Genomic DNA, 19,670 nt, shown 5'->3' on the forward strand with positions numbered 1-19,670 from the left:
ATTGATTTCTATAGTTTCTTTCTTTTTTTTTTGGAAAACTGCAAATAAAAAGTTTAATTTCAGAAACTGAATCCATCATTTATAAATACACTAAAGCACAGTCCCCTCGAATTGAGAGTGAGCGAACTTACAGTATTCAACAGAAGGACAGCTTCCTAGGGGGCCATGGCAGAGGAGCACGTCGCCTCACCCACAGCACCCAGTGGTCTGAAGTGACGTAGAACAGGAACCTTTTTCAGATGTTAAAGCAAACACTGACAACTGAATCTGACAACTGATAATTTCACTCTGATGTCCTGGGATTCTAAAATACCCCAGTGATGGCTGAATCTTCCCTATTATAAAAAAAGAAAAATCTAAACGCCTAAGGCTAGCCTCACCATTGTAGCCTGCCAGACACCCCCGTTGGTCACCACTGCCTCCAGGGCCCGGCTGTGTCCCAGCACCTGGGTCAGCGCACACAGAGCTCCACTGCTCAGGGACGCTCAGTCAGAGGCGCCAGACGCGGTCAACGGGCCCCCTGTTGCACTGCCACGCTCTGCACCGGCTGAACCCTTAGCAGGGACACACACGGGACTCTGAGCTCAAGGAGTCAGGACAGACAGTCGGGGACCTCTGAGTGAATGAACGGACCGTGCAACCCTGAATGCAAAGACCTGAAACGGAACGTGTCCGTGACCACGTCACTGCAACTGCACACTCCACGAGTCACCCAAGTACAGTTTTGTTTTCAAACGCTTTGTCTCTGTGGTAAGCAGTTAGCTTCCAGAATATTCTCTCCACTCCGACACATTTTAGAGCCTGCAGTTAAAACTGCCCAGTCAGGATGGCTTAAGCTCCACCTCCTATTTACAGGTTTCATTTCACAGCCACAAAAGCTGTTTTGTTGCAATTAAAGCAATATTTAACTAAAATACAGTACCTGATTCATGGTTTTTACACAATTGAATAAAAAGCCTACAGGATAAAACTGTTTACATCTTATCTCCATTCTAGGAACACACATTTCTGACCCCTAACTTTTAAAAAATGCTGCAGTCATGAATTAAAACCTGATCACCCCACTTCACAACCCACGAGACGGGCTGCTTCCAGTGGACTCCCAACACGCTGCGCCCTGGCCCGACAGGAGTAAGGCACGTGTGACGTTACGGTGCGAGCCGGCGGGTGGCCCCGGATGCTGGCCTGGTGTCCCCCCTGGCCCTGTTGGGCGGGTCACAGCCAGCACTGCCAAGAGCACGTCTGGTCTGGCAACTCCGTCGTGAGTTCAATACTGAAAGTAGATCAAGGGAAGATTCACTTTCAAAAAGATAAGTTTTTCAAAATGCTCCATCATGAGCCGGGGCTGGCCAAAGCTGCCATTCTCTGTAGGCGTGCTGAACAGCTTTTCCGAAGGGACGGTACTTGGGGGACAGCCCAAAAATCTGACAGCCAAAGTGGACAGCCCAGGCCAGGATGACCGCTTGAGGTTCCAATAGGCAAGTGGGTCACAGCTGTGCTCCAACACCTCCTCCTCCAGGTAGGCGAGCACCATGTCTTCCGGCAGCCTCTCCCGCCGTTCTTGCCCCTCCACCTTGGCCACCAGCGACCACAGGCTCTCCCCTCCGCCAGAGTCCCTTGACGGGGGCCCTGAGTCACAGCCATCGGAGGCAGCTGTGTCCTCTGAGGTAGAATTCAGTAGTTCTAGCTCCCTGATTAGATCCTGCCTGTACTGCTCCACCTCCTCCTCCGTGAACAGGGAGGCTTTGTAGCGAGGGTCCAGCAGCGTGGCAAAGACGTACCTGGGGTCGTGGAGGGTGGCAGACAGGCGGCTCGCCATGGCTTCCTTCAGCGACTTCAGCATAGTATCGATGCCCATCATCTCTCCAAAGAGCATCTCAACCTTCCTGCTGAGGATGTGGATCATGGGGATGACCTGGCTCAGAGTGGACACGTGGGCACTCATCTCCCGGCTGGCAGCATCAAAGGGCCTCAGCGCGTGACACACGGACTGCATGACCTCCCACTGGTCGCAGCTGATCAGCTCTCTGAAGCTACACTCGATGGACATCTTGTTAATGGCCCTCTTCTGCTCCAGCAGGCGCTCCAGCATGTGCAGGGACGTGCTCCACCTGGACGGCACGTCCTGGACAAGGTGGTGCTGTGGCAGCTCATACTCTCGCTGCAGCACGGCCAACTTCTCTCTGGCCGTGGGGGAGCACTGGACACGCTCACACAGCTTTCGGGCGGCGCTCAGTAGGCTCTGCACCATCCTCTGGCTCTTGATGGCTTCACTCACGATCAGGTCCACCGTGTGGCTGAAGCAGGGCACGCTCGAGTGCTCTGCCTCGGTCAGAGTCTTGCTAATGCTTGGGTTGTCAGTGACCGTGATGCCCACCTGGAGGCCAATGGATGTCACCCAGGCTTCCCACCAGCACTCCAGCTGCTTCTGGATGCTGCCACCGCCATGGTCACAGTCAATCTGCGACACATCCAGAAGTGCTGAGCAGTGGTGGTCCTCACAGTGCGGGCGGGCCGCGGATGCGAAGGTGACCCAGTGGGCAGTGAGGGCCAGGTACTCACGGCTCTGGGTGCCCGTCCAGATTCCCGATGTGAAGTGGACCATGCCACTCTCAGCCTCCCTCAGCTGGGACAGGACCATCTGCTTCACGCTGTCGTACATGCCCGGGATGGCCGTGCTACAGAAGTAGGAGGGCGGGGGCACGGAGTACTGGGGCCTCAGGTACCCCAGCAGCCTGTTGAAGCCAGCGCTGTCCACGAGGGAGTAGGGCTGGAGGTCCAGTGCGATCATCTCTGCTATCAGGCTGGTGATTTTTTTGGCAACTGGGTGAGAGTCATAGAACTTCTCAGTGGGGTCATCGAAGGAGGACGTGCCTGACAACTCTGTGCTCAGTGGTCCCTGGACTCCTGGAGAGCGGGACAGGGTGGTCTCCGGGTGGACATCGGCCTTGAGCACACGGCCGTGGAACCTCTGTAGGTGCCTCAGGAGGCAGCTGGTGCCCAGGTTGGTGGGCTTCTTGCCCCTGCTGATGGTCAGGCCACAGTGCAGACACACCACCTTGGTGGAGTCCGCAGAGCAGACGAAGTGGTTCCACAGCTTGGAGGTCTTCTTGCTGCTGACGGGAAACACGGCCTGGTGGCTCCTCCTGACCATGGCTGGCAGGGCCGGCGTCCTGGAGGAGCAGCTTTCTGCAGAAGCCAAAGTGGCATATGGAGAGTTCGCCAGACTGGCACCCAGGAAGCCCTTCTGGGTCCCGACCACCTCGGGGTGGCATCGGTACAGATGCGGCATCAAGCAGCTGGTGCCCACATCCCCCTTCTTCCCCCGGCTGATGACGCAGCCACAGTAGTGACACACGGCCTTCAGACTGTCCGTGGGGGCCAGGGAGAAGTGGTGCCAGACCTCCGACTTCAGCCTCTTCATGACCTTCTTGTTCTGCTGGAAGACAGCACCAGGCTCGCACCTCCTTGGGCTCGACCCGCTGGCCTGCTGCTTCTCAGGAGAGGCGCCCATAGAAGCCTCGCCCACGTCCTCGGAGGATGACAGCACGGACATGTCCGTGCCGAGTGTGTCTCCAGGCAGGTCCTCAGCCAGCCTGTCTGGGGACGAGGAGGCCGAGGGGCACTCTTGGACCAGCTTTCCTGGAGAGGACGACATGGAGTCCGGCTCCCCGTCTGGAGGCAGCAGGGTGGGCAGCAGGGTGGGGGGCGTGGGGTACAGAGGCAGGATGCCCGAGCCGCCCCCATTTTCCTGTAGGACGATGGAGCGGTGTGCTCTCCACATGTGCCGGATGAGGCAGCTGGTGCCCAGGTCCTTCCCGTTCTTGCCCCTGCTGAACTCGTTCATGCAGTGCACGCAGACGGCCTTGGAGCTGTCCAGTGGGGACAGGTAGAAGTGCTTCCAGACGGCCGACCTCCTCCTCGACCCCGATGTGCTCCTGGGAAGGCGAAGGCTTCTCTCTGCCACGCCCTCTGCAGTCTCGTCGTAGTGGAGTGGGGCAAGGTGGGGAGAGGACCCCGCCAGGGCCTCCTCTCTGCTGTACTTCTCAGTGACCGGCACATCAGAGACCTCAGAAGAGACCATGGACACGGGTTCCTCCTGCATGCGGTCAGGGGACGGGATTGTAGCTGCCATCTTGTGGGCAAGTCTGACGGGCGAGAGTGTGGAGGCCAGGTCCCCGACGTCCGCGGGCTGCGGAGGAAGCAGGAGCGAGGGTGAGGGCAGGGAGGAGCTGGTGGACACGCTCCCGTTCTCCTGCGCCAGCTTGGTGGGGTGCGCCCGCCGCACGTGCCTCATGAGGCAGCTGGTGCTCAGGTCCTTCTCTTTCTTGCCCCTGCTGAACTCCTTCATGCAGTACCGACATATTGCCTTGGTGCTGTCTGGGGGGAGATGAAGAAGTGCTTCCATGCTGGCGACTTCTTCCTGGAGCTGATGTGGCGGCTGGAGAGCAGGCTCTGGGCCACGGCCTCCATGGCCACTCTGTACAGCGTGCTGCTGTACTGGGGGAGCAGGGCCCCGCAGCCATCCTCACTCTCAGCAGGGAAGCAGGGGCCACCCGCCCGGCCCTCCGCCTGCTCCTCCCCACTGTCCGTGTGCCTCACATCCTCCCGCTCACCCTGAAAGTCCACTCCTTCCAAACAGCGGCTGGGAACTGGATCATCTTCTTCCTCCTCTATTTTGAAACTTATTTTACCAGAAACACAATCACTGTCCCCTCTGGGATGAGAGCCCTGGTTGTCCTCCATGGCCAACCATAACTACCCCAGCTCCTTCCTCATGCTAGTGTCTCAGGTCAGCGGAGAGCTGCTCTGAGTGCCCCAGTGCGCCGGCCCAGCATCACCTTCACCCTGTCACAGCCGTTCAGTCTCTAGGCTGTTGCTGTGAGTGCTCCGTGCTGGGCCTGGCCGTGGGGACGCTCGGCTGCACAGGGGAGACTGGCTGCGGGTCTTGAAGTCAGGGTCCCCACCACCTCGACAGCACACACAGCCCTCCTGCATGTCTGCATTCATGCTTCCAGAGGTCCACTTCCCAGTTCTCACTCTGCAAACTCTAGGCCTGCCAAGATCTGGGCGCCAGCTCGGCGCAGCGCGGTCTGCATGCTGGGGAGGAGGAACGGCGCAGCGCTGCGGGCGCGCCCATTCATTAGCCGCTTTGTCTGCCCCCGCTGCCCCTCCCGCAGCCCCGGCCCCTCCGCCGCCAGACGCTGTGCCCCTCCCAGGGCCCTGTGCGGCGCAGGGGCGGGGCTGAGGCGGGCCCTTCTATAGTTTCTTTATTCAACTTTTGTTTGGAGGATCTGTCCAATGGTGAGAGAGGTTTGTTGAAGTCACCCATAATTATTGTGTTGTGGTCTATTTGATTCTTGAACTTGAGAAGAATTTGTTTTATGAATGTCGCAGCACCATTATTTGGTGCATAAATATTGATAATTGTTATGTCTTGTTGGTGAATGGTTCCTTTTAACAGTATATAATGTCCTTCCTTATCCCTTTTGATTAACTTAGTCTTGAAGTCGATTTTATTTGATATGAGGATGGCCACCCCTGCTTGCTTACGAGGACCGTGTGTGTGGTATATTTTTTCCCATCCTTTCACCTTCAGCCTGTGTATGTCTTTTCCAATCAGATGTGTCTCCTGGAGGCAGCATATTGTTGGATTTGTTTTTTTAATCCATGATACCAGCCTATGTCGCTTTATTGGAGAGTTTAGGCCATTAACATTCAGAGTTACTATTGATATATGGTTTGTACTTCCAGCCATGTTTGATTATTTATCTTTTTTTTCTAATTTAGTTTGTTTCTCCATGATTATCTTTCCCCCCGCCCTCTGTCTTTACTGAGGCACTTCCCACTGATGGTTTTGGTTATTGTTTTTCATTTCTTCCTCGTGTAGTGTTTTGCTCAAGATGCTTTGCAATGCTGGTTTTCTGGCTGCAAATTCTTTTAACTTTTGTTTATCGTGAAAGATTTTTATTTCATTGTCATACCTGAAGCTTAATTTTGCTGGATACAGAATGCTTGGTTGGCATCCATTGTCTTTCAGTGTTTGAAATACATTGTTCCATGACCTTCTTGCTTTCAACGTCTGTGATAAAAGAAATCTGTTGTTAACCTTATTGGTTTACCCCTGAATGTAATCTGCCTCCTTTCTCTTGTAGCTTTTAATATTTTCTCTTTGTTCTGTATATTGGATATCTTCATAACAATGTGTCTTGGCATTGGTCTACTGTGATTTTGTGTGCTTGGTGTCCTGTATGCATCTACAATTTGTATATCTGTTTCCTTTTTTTTATTTCTGGAAAGTTTTCTGTAATTATTTCATTCAGCAGGTTACTCATTCCCTTGGTTTGAATCTCTGTACCTTCTTCAATCCTGATGACTCATGAGTTTGTTTTTTTTATGTTATCCCATAACTCTTGGATGTTTTTCTCGTGATTTTTTACCAGCCTTTCTGAGTTGGCTAGACTCTTTTCAAGATGATATATTTTGTCTTCATTATCTGACATTCTGGCTTCTACTTGCTCCACTCTGTTAGTGATACTATCAATTGAGTTTTTAATTTGGTTTGTTGTTTCCTTCATTTCTAGAATTATTGTTTGATTTTTTAATAATCTCTATCTCCTGATAAAGATGCTTAACTTCTTCTTTTAACTATTTATGTAATTCGTTTTCAATATGTTCTTTCACTGTTTGAATTTGCTGTTTCATATCCTCTTTAAGGTTCCATTCCATCTGTCTAAGGTGTTCCTTGAGTTCTTTATATGACCATTATTCTGATGACTCTAGGTCCTCCTGAATATTTAGGCTGTTCTACATTGTTTGCACTCCTTTTCTTCCTTGCTTTTTCATGCTGCTCATGTTACTTCTTGTTCTGTTTGACTGCTGAGTTACTGTTTACTCCTATAAATTTATTTGATGGTTGGGAGGAAAGGAAGTAGAAGGAAAGGGAAGAAGTCACTAAAGAGAATGAGAGTAGCAGGTAGAATTCAAGGAAGGGGGAATAAGAAAATTGAAAAGAAATGAAAAGACAAAAGAAGAAAAAATAGGAAAAAAAAGAAAAAAAATTTAAAAATAATAATAATAATAATAATAATAATAAAATAAAAATTAAAATTAGAAGAAAAAAATTTAAAATAAATTTAAAAAACAACAAGAAAGAAAAATGAAAATAAAAAAAAAAACCCAAATCAAAAAAAAAAGAAAAAAAACTAATAAATGCAGTCTTAGAGTTTGATTAACTTCTCTTCCAGTAGGTGGAGCTGTGCCCACCAGGCCAAGCTTCTCCTGTCAATATGCGGGAACCAATCACTGTGCAGCAGTTCCTCCTCCCAGACTGGGCGAGTCTCCAATCCTGAGTGCCTAGGGCCTCCTCTTGTGCCTAGTCACTTTCCCACTTTTCCTCCCTCTCACGGGTGCCGCTCACCACAATACTGGCTACACGCCAGGTCTGCTGCTCCCGGGAGCCCTGTTTTCATGAACGACTGGGCACACTCTCCCTGTTTGCCATTCCCTCAGACCCTAAGTTTGTAGAGCTAGAGGCTGAGAATCCTCAGCAAATTTTACTTGCCCTCCGGTAGCCACGTCCCCGGTAGCTGGTGCAAGAGACCTCAGTTGTCAGCACTGGTGGGAGCGGTAGCCGGGAGTTCTGCGCCGTGGGTCCCGCGCCACGTCTGATTCCCTTGGTCTGGCTATCGCACTCACGGGAGAGCTGGGAGGGGCCCTTAAGGTTTCCCCGATGTGTGGAGAGGGAAGGCTAGGGAATTACACACCTGTAGCCGCAGGTTTCAATGAAGTTATCTCCTCCGCCGCAGTCTCTCTGTATTTTTTTTCAAGATTATATATTTTGTCTTTATTGTCTGATGTCCTATCTTCCAAGTGGTTTACTTTGTTTGTGATGCTTTCTTTTGAGCTTTTAATTTGGTTTATTATTTCCTTCATTTTGAGGATTTCTGTTTTTTTTTTTAGCACATCTATCTCCCTGTTGGGGTGATCTTTTGCTTCCTGTATTTGTTTATGTAGCTCCTTGTCAAAGTAATATTTCACTGCCTGTATCTGCTCTCATACATCTTCCTTGAGTTCTCAGATCATTTTAACCATGTACATCCTAAACCCCTTCTCTGTCATTCCTCCGGCTGTGGCTGCCAAGGATTCTAATGATATGGTGTCTTCATTTGTTTGGGGCACTTTCTTCCCTTGTCTTTTCATTTTGCTCCTGTGTCTTCCTTTCCAGGGTCTAGATTGTTATTGTTTTGATCCTAAAGGTTTGTAGTGCTCTTGTATGGCTTCAAGACCTCTCCTTTGTGGGGAAGGACAATGTTAACAGATCCCAATTTCAATAATATACCACCTATGAACTATTGTTGTTTTTAGACATTTACAGTTTAGTCTCGATGTACAGACATGTTGGATTAAATTTTTATCTAAAATATAATCAGTAGTTTTGTAAAACGGTTACAGTTTCTGACAGTGGACAATAAACTGCACATGGCATTTAGGATGATATGTTGAGGAGGCAGAATGTGAAGATAGAGAATTAATATATCTTAGGAAGTATGAAGGAGAAATTTAGTGAAGAGGGTCAGTAGCAAGAGAATAGACAGGAAGTAATTTAGGGTAGGCAAGTATGTGGGATGACAGTAGAGTACATAAAACAAACCCACATATGTATTTAGAAAAATACAGATGTCAAACAGTAAAATTTGGAGTGGGAAAGAAAAATGAAAGAAGAGAAAAGGAAAAAAAAGGGGCATATAGAACACCTCTGTATTATATTATTCAGATGACTCAGTCCTCAAAGTCCTGTTTCATGCAAAGTTCTTGGTTTCACATATGTTGGGGATGTGAGGGCCGGAGATGGAGGGGTAGAAGAGAAAAAAACCAACCAACCAACTAACCAATCAAAAACTTGAAGGAAGAAGCCAGGGCTGTAGCTAACTTTAGAGATCCCTATCTTTCCGGCTTGTCTTCTCCTCCAGTAGGTGGCACTGTCTGCTGTAAGCTGGTGTCTCTGCCCTCTGGATCATGGAGGTGACCTGGATGGGAAGACTGGTCCTGGCACAGGGAACCTGGATGTGGGGGGTGCCACTCACCAGTCCCTGCAGAAAGACTGCACCTCATGGATCTCTTTTTGAGACCGCTTGTTCATGTGAGGTGAGTGCCCGGTACTATCTCCCTCTCTTGCCTGGAGATTCCCCAGTTCCTGTTCTCTCCCTCTCCCCCAGCAGTTCCCAATCGAGGAAACTCTCACCCCGGGGTTCCTGTAGGCAGCTCCCTGGTCGCACTGCACACCTATGTTGGGCAGCTACTGTGTTGGGTTACGACCGCTGGGGAATGAGTAAGGTTGGAAACCTGGTACCTGGCCTCTGGAGATCCGATCTGGGAACTGCCCCTAGGTGAATGGTGAGAATGTTGAGCCAAGATGGCAGTGGTCTGCTTTCAGTGCCGGGGTGCCTGGTGAGGTGGGGGGAACCTGGAGAGGTGGGGGGAGCCTGATGAGGTGGGGGAGCCTGGAGAGGTGGGGGGAGCCTGTGGAGGTGGGGGGAGCTGGGCGATGGCATTGTGCTGTGGGTAGGTAGCAGGTGAGTGACCTGTGTGGGAGCAGAGCGAAGTCTTGGCGATCTGCAGATGTGTTGATAGGTGATTCTGCTCAGGGACTCACCGAGTTTTGCATGGACTGGAATTTCTGGCTTTGGGTCTTGCTCCAACACCGGGCATCCTACTTGTACACTGAGGCCCAGATCCCTGCATGGGGTCACAGCGCTGGTGATTTCTGCAGAGAGCAGCTGGCTAGGGGTCCTCTAACACTCTCAGAATGTAGTATTCTGAGTAGGCAAATCTGCGGGTCTGGAGGTGTGGGGTGCCGGTAATGCGACAGCTCACTCCCTTCCTGCCATCATGTTTGAGAGCACTCTCTGACTCTTGATCTCCTTCTATGATACTGACCTTTCTTATATTTTTATTATACCCTTCCCTGCTCTCCTTGAGAAAAAATATCCCAACATTGATTTTCTGAGTCTGACTTATCTCACATAGCACAATGTTCTCCATTTTCATTTAATCACCACCAAATGCCATAATTTTATTCCTTTTTTTTTTTTGGCTGAGGAGATCTCCATTGCATATAAAACCACAGTTTCTTAATCCATTCATCTATTGAGAGGCACATGGTTTATTCCATAATTTAGCTATTGTGATTGTGCTGTGATAAACATTTAGCTGGCTGCATCCCTGTAGGATGCTGATTTTAGATCTTTTGGGAAAACACTAAGGAGTGGGATAGCTGGGTCATGTGGTGGTTCCATTCCTAGTTATTTGAGGATTCTGCACTCTGATTTCCTGAGTGGTTGCCTTCATTTGCAGTCTCACCAACAATACAGATTTCAGTGAACATTTCACATACATCCTTGCCAACACTTACTATTATTTGTAATCTTAGCATTTGCCGTCTGACTGGAGTGAGATAAAATTGTATTGTAGTGTTGATTTGCATTTCCCTGATTTCAAGGACTGTTGAAATTTTTTTCAAATACATATTGGCTGTTTGTGTTTCTTCTTTTGAGACATTCCCTTCATCATTTCCTTTGCTGTGCACCAGGTGTTAACTGATGGCATCCCACTTATTGATTCTTGATTTTCTTTCTTGCACTTTGAGGTTTCATTAAAGAACTTTTCGCCAGAACCTACATGATGGAGTGTTGGCCCTGTGTTTCCTTTTAGCATTTGCAAGGTTTGTGGACTAATTCTCAAATCTTTGATGCATTTTCATTCAACTTCTGTGCAGGGTGACAGATATGGATCTAGTTTCAATTTTCTACATGTAGCAGCTCTCCAGTTTTCCCAGCACCATTTGGTAAAGAGGGTTTTTTCCAAAATGTATCTTTAGCACTTTTGTCAAATATCAGGTAGCTGTCAGTATGTGGGTTTGTCTCTGTGCCTTTATCCTTTTACAGTGGTTTTCATGTCTGTTTGTTGCCAATGCCAACAAATTTGATTTTGTTACTACAGCTCTGTAGTATAATTTCAGGTCAGGTCTGGTGATGGTCCCTGCATCACTTTTCTTGCTTAGTATTGCCTTGGCTATTCTGGGTCTCTTATTCTTCCAAATGCATTTAAGATTTTTTTCTAATTCTGTGAATAATGTTACTGTCATTTTGATGAGGATTACATTGAATCTGTATATGATTTTTGGTAGTATGGCCATTGCTCTTGGTAGTAGGGCCATTTTGAGATATTAGTACTGCCTTTGAGAAAACATGGGAAATTTTTCATCTTCTATAGTTTTCTTCAATTTTATTCTTCAGTGTTCTTTAATTTTCATCTAAAGCTCTTTTAATTTTTTGAAAAGATTAAGTCCCATGACCTTTATTTGTTTGAGTTTTTGTGGGAATGGGATGGTTTTGATGATTTCTTCTTTGTCTAAATCACTGTTAAGAGTATAGGAAAGCAATTGATTGATGGTTATAGATCTCGTATCCTTCTCCTTTGTTGAATTTATTTATAAGCTCTAGAAATTTTCCAGTGGAGTTTTTGGGGTCCTCTAGGTATAAGATTATTCATTTGCAAGCAGATGATTTACTCTGTTCCTATTTGTATCCCTTAATTTCCATCTCTTGCCTAATTGTTCTGTCTAGTGTTTCAAGATTTATATTGCACAGGAATGGGGAGAATGGATAACTTGACTTGCTCTTCATTTTAGGGAAAATGCATTTAAATTTTCTCTACCTACTGTGATGTTGGTTGAGGTGTGTTATTCAAAGCTTTTAAAATGCTAAGGTATGATTCTCTGTCCTCACTTTCTCCAGCATTTTTAACATGAATTGATGTTCAAAAGATCTTTTCTGCATCTATTGAGATGGTCCTGTGATTCTTGCCCTTAATTCTGTCTAATTGGTAAATAACATTAGTTGATTTGCATATGTTGAACCAACCTAGCCTCCCTGGGATGAAACCCATTGATCATGCTGTATTTGCATCTTGATATGTTTTTCATGCAGGTTGGTAATATTTCATTAAGTATTTTTGCATCTAGGTCCATCAGTGATATTTGCCTGGTTTTCATATAAAGATTATTCTAGCTTCATAGAGTGCATTTGGGAGGGTTCCCTCCTTTTCAATTTCATGGCACAATTAGAGAAGGACTGGTGTTAGTTTTTCTTTAAAGGTGTGGTAGAACTTACCTGACGATGCCTGTGGTCCTCGTCTGTTCTTTGTTGGAAGCCTTTTACTTGCTGTTTGAATTTCACTCCTGACACTGTTCTGTTTTGGGGTTCAATCTGGGCAGGTCACATGTATCTAGGAATTTGTCAATACCTTCTAGATTTTTCTGTTTTTTTTTTTTTTTTGAGTCTGAATTTTGCACATAGTGTCCAGACTTCCTCTGGATTTCAGAAGTGTTTCCAGTGATGTTTCCTTTTTCATCTTTAATTTGATAAATTTGGGTCTTCTCTCCCTTCCTTTGGTCATTTGGCTAAGGGATTTTCAATCTTATTTAGCTTTTCAAAAAACCAGCTCCTCCTTGCATTGATCCTCTGTGTTGTTTTTCATTCTCAATTTCATTAATTTCTGCTCTGATCTTAATGATTTCCTATCCTCTACTCTTTCTGAAATTAGTTTGTTCTTCCTATCCTAAGACCTTGAGTTAGAGTATAACCTTATTTATTTGATATTTCTTTATTTCATTTAGGTAGGCACTCAGTGATTTAGATTTTCTTATTAGAGCTGCTTTCATAGTGTCCCAGAGATTTAGATATGTTGTATCTCTGTTTGAATTTGTTTCTAAGAATTTCTTCATTTCTACTTTCTTTTCCTCTTTGATCCATTCTATATTTAAAGATTAACCCACACAGAAAAAAGCACAATGAGGACAGGAGAGGTGACAATTGTGGAAATGAGATTAAACTGGGCACAAGTGGGTCAGAAGAGAAGCAGCTGGCCGTGGTGTGTGGACATGGATCCCGCATGGGGACTTTCCTTTGTGGATGGATGAATCTAGTGAATTGACATTACCCACATACACAAGGGGAGAGGTGGTGACCAAAAGGGCAATGGTATTAAAGGGGCTGATAAATCACCCAGGTAGAAAAGATGCTTGCTTCACATCTTCCAATAAAGAAGAACAGGCCAATTTGCTGAAATTCCTCTGGGTAAGCTTTTATAAAGACACAGAACACTAACACTCAGTGTTTCTAATGTTTCAAATGACTGGGCACTATGCCTTCATTTTATTATGGTTTTCGTTTCCCTATATGTTTAAACTGACATTTAACTGATATTTTGTGTCTTTCATATTGTGACAAACGGGTGAAAAGGTGGAAGAACCATCGTTATTTTCATGATTACTGTGGAGATGGCTTCCCAGGGTTTTGGTTTCAGTTTGCATGGTCATTTTGACAATCCTGCTCTTCCAGGGAGAGAAAGACTGCCTTCATCCAGGACAATACTGATGTTCATAAGTGCTAAGGAAGACAATCACTGGGTTCAAGGAGCACCTTTTTCTTTCTGGGTTTGAGGCATAGGACAGTTAGGTAAAGAGGAAGGAGCATAATTTTTCATATTAAACAGAATGAGTTTCATGTGAGAACCTCAACAAGGCTGGGGAGAAGGCGTAGGCAGGAAAAAGATGGCTGAGTGACCCTTGAGAGCAAGGACTTGGGGTGCTTGATGGCCAAGCCTAAGGCAGTGGAGGAGAGGCATCCTGACGTGGTCAGGTGGGGCTGGCTTGTCACATTCTGGAGAGGTCTGATGAGTACTGCTCAGAGGCAGGTCCCAGGGCCCTGCTCAGGACCATGAGTTCAGGCTTAGCCTGGGGCATTGAGGACTGGGCAGAGGAGCAACAGAGGCCTGCGGGCTGGCTGGTGTCCTGGGAGGAGGCATTTGGAACAGTCTACAGAGGCTTCTGGGCAGCTCCTTCTCTCAGGCTGAGCACCGTGGAGCAGGAAGAAGGTGGCAGAGACGGAGGGTCCCAGGTAGCAGGGAGTGATGAAGGATCTGTGGGAAACAGGTCCACATTCAGGTATCTGCTCACTATTCCTGAGAGTTTTCTGAGAGCAATGATCCTCATGTGGCTGTCCTGGGACACCTGGTTTTATTGAAACTCTGACCCCAAGACAGGACTCTCAGTCAGCCTCTCCTGAGTCCTGACTCCCCTTCCCCCCTTCCCTCCCCACTGCAGTGGGCCACAATGAGAGTCAGAAGTGAGCACCCTGAGAGCAGCCCACCTAATCTTCTCAGCATTGCTCTGTATGGTAGAATATTCCTGCACATGGAGGCCCAGCAGTTGACTATTAGACTAATCTAGAGGTGGCCTTGAAGGGACACACTCAATCTGCTGCACCTCTTTGTACCCCCATGACACATCATCTCTGGACCCCCTAGGACTCAGTGGACACCCATTGCCAACCCTTGACCTCCTCATCTCCTGCACATCCCACACACTTCCTGGGAGCTGGGACCCCACAGAAGATGCCTGAGATCCTGAGGGTGCTGAGGGGTGTGTGCCTGGTTCTCTAGACCCACTGACTCTGCAGCTGTGCACAGGTGGGCTGTACTCCCCCGGCCCTGCCCCCTCTGCAGCAGTATGGGTGCACCCTCCCTCCTGGGGACTTACAGTCAGGACTTCTGCTTCCTGTGGACATAGACGGCAGAGACACCGACTGCCAGTAGGATCTTGGGGCCAAACAACAGACCTATGAGGTGTGAAACTAGTGTAGACATCACTGCTCCTGAAAATCAAGGGACAGTGGGAGCCATTAGGAGGACTCTTATGTGTCCATTCCCAGAAGTCTCTACTTGCCCCAGGTGAGGCTACCTGGGCCCCCCCCCCCAATTGTGAAGCAATAGCACACACATCCTGTCCTGGCTGCCATAGTCAAGCCTGAGGCAGAACCTGGTCAAGGGGTCCCTTATTCCCACCCACCCAGTCCCAGGTCCCAGGTGTCCTCCCTGAGGGAAGGTGAAATTGTGTGCTTTGTGCCCACTGCCATCCCAGCCAGGATGATTCTGTATTGAGCCTCTGTGTCTCATGGAGATGGATCATCTCCTCCTGATAAGGACACTGAGGCCTGGGAGTTAGGGAGGTCACAGCTTAGAGGAACCCAAACCCAGAGAAGCTCCTCCATGGAGTCCTATATGGTGACACCTGAGATCATGTTTTTGGACCAAACAAATGCCCAGTGTCTTCAGGCCCAGAAAACTATTTTCAGTGGGGCATGCACATGGGGTGAGGGCCCTTCCCTGGTGAGAGGAGAGGGCAAGGTTGCTGGCTCAGGTCCATGGGTGAGCTGAGGGGATCTGGGTCTCAGCACCTTGGGGAGCCTGCTAAGGAGGTGCAGGATGAACTAAGAAAACCGCTGGCTGAAAAAGACTTTCATGGGTCAAGAATATGTTTCTCCTATGTGGGAGGGGCCACAGTCTCCTAATAGCAGACCCCCCTCCAGTGCGATGTCACCTGAAGTTTTTCTGTTGGACACACAAACCAGATCCAGGGAATTAGACCTGGGGAGTCTTTTCTTTGTTGCCATGAGCCATTTTTTCCTTTTAAAATGATGCTAACAAAGACGGAAAAGTATTTTATGAAGAAAGTAATGCTGTTGGATCCTTAGGCAGGAGGGGACACCTCACCCAGTAGGGCTGCTGCCCTGCTGGGGGCCATGGTTCTCAGCTGAGTGCTGCTCTGGGGCTCCCCCTCCGTGGAGGAGAGCTGCACTCCTGCCCCCTCCTCCCTCTAGAAGGCACCAGCATCAGAGCCTGGCTGAGCAGGGAGTGGAAGGCCCCCCGTCCTCCACTGATAGCAGCTCTGGGTACCTCTGGCTTCTGTGAGGGCAGCTGAGCTGCTTCTGCATCTCTCTGCAGGTGGGAGGGACCCTGATGTTGATCCTGAGAACATTCCAGGAAGCTCCCTGATCTCCTGTGTCCATCACAGAGGGCACTTCCTATGGAAACCCAGCTCCAGGAGAGGTCTGGGAATCAGACTCTACACTGTGCGTTTGAACCTGGGACCCATCAGCTGGCTGGTAACATGGCCCCATGGGGGTCAGTGACACCTGGGCAGGCAGTGGCCTGTGGTGGAGGTGCTGAAGTGAACCTGCTATTGAACCTCAGGAAGGGAACTTGTGGCATCTCGTGCTTGAACATGAAGTGGCTGCTATTAGACTCTGGCTTTGGAGGGCAGAGGTCAGCAGAGTAAGTAGGAGAGAGAGGCCGTGAGGAAGGAGAACAGAGCATCTGGTAGGTGAACACCAGTCCTTTGGGGAAAGACAGTGAGAAACTAAGCGTGAGTCATCAGAAGGTAAAGGTGAAGTCTGGGAGCCAAAGGAGTTCCTGGTGGATTTTTTGTCCCCTGGAGCCAGAGGGCAGCAAAAGCAGAGGTTTGGTTCCTGGATGTAATTCCAACAGTAGTAGAGATTCAGAGGAGTTGACATTCTCAGGTTCAAGGGCTCTTACTGATAGGGAAGTTGAGGAAGCTGGAAATGAACGTTAGGGCCACATGGATCAAAGCACACGTAGACCTTCAGTGGACGTCTGGATTGCTGGCCACAGTCTCAGCAGGATGGCTGCCAATTAACTCTGCCCCAAAGACATCCAGGGCCATCTTCCATGTTCCATCCCAACAAAAATGCCTCTCCTGCATCATGTAATCCTCACCACATCCCAGAAAGTAGAAGTGCTGTAGTTCCATGTTACAGAGAGGATCTGGGATGCGCCAGGGCACACCTCCCATGGGCTGGCCCTCAGGATGCACTTTTTATGCTGGTGTCCAGGTGTGTCACAGGAAACTGGGAGAGTCTCAGACCAATAACTGAAGCCTCCCCCCACAGAAGCAATAAAAAGAAGATTGATATAAACCCGAAGTAAGCAGAATAAAGGAAATAATAAAGAAAAGACTCAAAATTCAATAAAATGGAATACAGGGAAGTAATAGAGAAAATCACTGAAACACAAAGTTGATCCCTTTGAAAGATCAATAAAATAGAAAATTCTCTTGCAAAATTGATGAAAGATGAGAGAGAGAGAGAGAGAGAGAGAGAGAGAGAGAGAGAGAGAGAACATGGCAGGAAAGAGGACTCCCTAGTAACATCAAGATTTAACATTGTGTATTGCTACAGATTCTGCAGATATTAGACTGATAATAAAGAGATATTAGGTTCAAATATGCAGTTACAAAGTTGACACCTTAGGTAAAATGAACTGAAAATGCTTCAAGAATCACAACCTATCCCAATACACCCAAAATGAAATCTAGCATGTAAGTGGTCCTAAACTGCTAAGGAAATACATCATTTAAAAAGTTGGCAAAAGCTTACTGATGCCCAGGTGGTTTCCTAAGGAGGTTGTACCATGCATTTAAGGATGAATTAAAGCCAATTTTGGTGCAGAGCAAAGAGGTATAAAAGGAATTTTGAAAAATTTGAATACATACTCCAATAATTTTTAATGATTAGAGAAAATTATCATTATTATTTTTTTAACTGGGATAGTGCTGTTGGATTTGTAGAAGAATGTCCTTCATCATTTGACAACTCCAGCTGTGGACTCCTGGTACTGGTGTGCATACATGTCTAAGTTTTTAGCAGATGTGTTTATGAAGCTTCCATGTATCTCCTACTATGAGGAAAATTGCATTTGCTTCCTATCATTACTCTTCCTTCAAGACAGGGACAAATCATGGACCAGTGTTGACCCAGCACATGAAGCCCAAGATAGGGCATCTGGAAGGAACTTGCACCTTGAAAGAGTTTTTTTGGAGTCCAGACCTGCTATTGTGGTTACATAGGAAATAATACACATTGGGCTACAGAATGGGGTCTCCAGACAAGTATGGGTCTTTGGGACAATTTTTCATGGGAGAAGGAACATTGTTTTTAATTAGCAAAAGTTTGCTGTATGGGCTGGTATTGGCCCTGTCCCCAGCAACTTAGATTTGCATTGAGTAGTATGGATATTCTCTCCATGTGTCAGGGCAGGAAGCCATCAGCCACGTTCCCATTGCTCTCCAGGGCGGTCCTAGTTTCCCTTTCTGTCAACTCCTAACACACAGGTAGTTGGAGCATCAAAGGACAATATACACAAGCAGAAATTTGCATGTTGTGATGAGGCTTTGAGGGTTGTCATTACAATAGGTCTGTGACCACAAATCAGGAGGAATTCAATAAACCTGTGGAGACCACTCAAGGTCACCTAGGGGCCTGGTCCAAACAGTCTCCACCTCCCCAGGGAGTCCTTTCCAGATTTCCCCTAGAGGAGCCAGAGTCTGCTTAGTAAGGATACAGATGTGTATGGAAAATTCTTTTCTTTTTTTTTTTTTTTAGAGAGGGAGAGAGAGAGAGAGAGAGAGAATTTTTTAATATTTATTTTTTAGTTTTCGGCGGACACAACATCTTTGTTTGTATGTGGTGCTGAGGATCGAACCCGGGCCGCATGCATGCCAGGCGAGCGCGCTACCGCTTGAGCCACATCTCCAGCCCTGGAAAATTCTAATACGGAATAGAACCTGGGCAGAGGTTAGCAGGGTAAGTAGGAGAGAGAGGCCCTGAGGAAGGAGAAGAGAGCAACTGGTAGGTGGACAGACAAAAGGCTGAACAGTAGGACAGGAGGGTTCCCCTCCCTCTCCTTCTTCTCTAATATCTATTTATGTCAGAGGATCCATGGAGAGATGGACCAAGCTCTTCACAGGGGAGACTCTAGGGGTGAGGAGTGGGGGATTGCCAGTGAATGTAAGGTATATATACACACTTGATAATTATTCTACAGTGAATAGGAATACTACCTGTAGCACTAAAAAAAAAAAAGATAGAAGATAGTAAAGACCCAGTCAGCTGAAGTGGACATTCCACCAGGGAGAATCTTTTTCTTTTTGGTGTTGGAGATTGAGCCCAGGGGTGCTTATCCACCCAACCATGTCCCCAGCCCTTTTCAATATTTATATACAGACATGGCCTCTATGAGTTGCTCAGGGGCTTGGTGAGTTGCATAGGCTGACCTGGAATTTGCCTTCCTCCTGCACCAGCCTCCTGAATGGCTGCGATTGGACACCCAGCCTGGCCAGAGAGGTGACTGTACCCTGTTTCTTCTGGGGGGGGGCGGAGATATCCAGCCTATGATTTCTGGAGGTAGCTGGTGGCCTTTCATGTACCAGCTAGCAGGTGACCACCGCATCCCCACTGTTGGCACAAGAGTTCACCAGGAGCCCCCTCATGTGGTTACAGGTACTGTCCATGGTCTCTGTGATGACTGAGGTGGTTTCATCTTGGACACTTCCATTCTCCAGCCAGGTCAGATGCAAGCTCAGGGGATAAAACTTTTTTGCCTGGCAGGTGACAATCACCTGGTTCTGTGTCACTTGTGTGTTTTTAGGTGACTTCCATAGTGGGTAAAAAGAGAGGTGGAGGGCGAGAGCAATTAGAGTTGACAAGTGGCAGGTGCCAGGACAGGCCCATCCCCCATCCTGCCTTCTTCCTTAGTGTCCCTGTTTGAAGGCCCCATGAGATGCGTGCCCAACCCTACAGAGGAGACCCTCAGAGTGTGGGTGTGGGGAGCTGACTAAGACGATGCTGTTCCCAGGCTCTGGGTGCCCTGGGGGAAGGGGGTCACTGCTCTCATGTCACAACACACAGAGTCAAGGTGAAGTTTAAAGCAATCGAACACCTGGGAGAGGCCTCACTGGGGGTGTTGTCCAT

At 47.9% G+C, this 19,670-nt stretch overlaps 1 protein-coding gene and 1 pseudogene across 2 annotated transcripts in view; both read right to left on the reverse strand.

Annotated features, from left to right (window-relative positions):
- Window positions 1-1,267: 1,267 nt before the first annotated feature.
- LOC308648124 (zinc finger BED domain-containing protein 4-like) lies at window positions 1,268-4,351 on the reverse strand (the record flags this gene model as incomplete). Its single annotated transcript, XM_081292825.1, has 1 exon — window positions 1,268-4,351. One exon carries the CDS (start codon window positions 4,349-4,351, stop codon window positions 1,268-1,270), a length of 3,084 nt encoding a protein of 1,027 aa, XP_081148951.1.
- An 8,906-nt stretch (window positions 4,352-13,257) lies between these two features.
- Window positions 13,258-19,670, reverse strand: part of LOC308646448 (signal-regulatory protein beta-1-like) — a 152,048-nt pseudogene continuing 145,635 nt past the window's right edge. Inside the window, exons 5-6 of the transcript XR_014024408.1 lie at window positions 14,603-14,717; window positions 13,258-13,983 (exon numbers count right to left, since the gene is read on the reverse strand). The product of XR_014024408.1 is annotated as a signal-regulatory protein beta-1-like (transcript). The remainder of the gene's footprint in view (window positions 13,984-14,602; window positions 14,718-19,670) is intronic.

Source organism: Spermophilus citellus (genome assembly GCF_964194105.1).
Source record: "Spermophilus citellus genome assembly, chromosome: 4".
Lineage (NCBI taxonomy): Eukaryota > Metazoa > Chordata > Mammalia > Rodentia > Sciuridae > Spermophilus > Spermophilus citellus.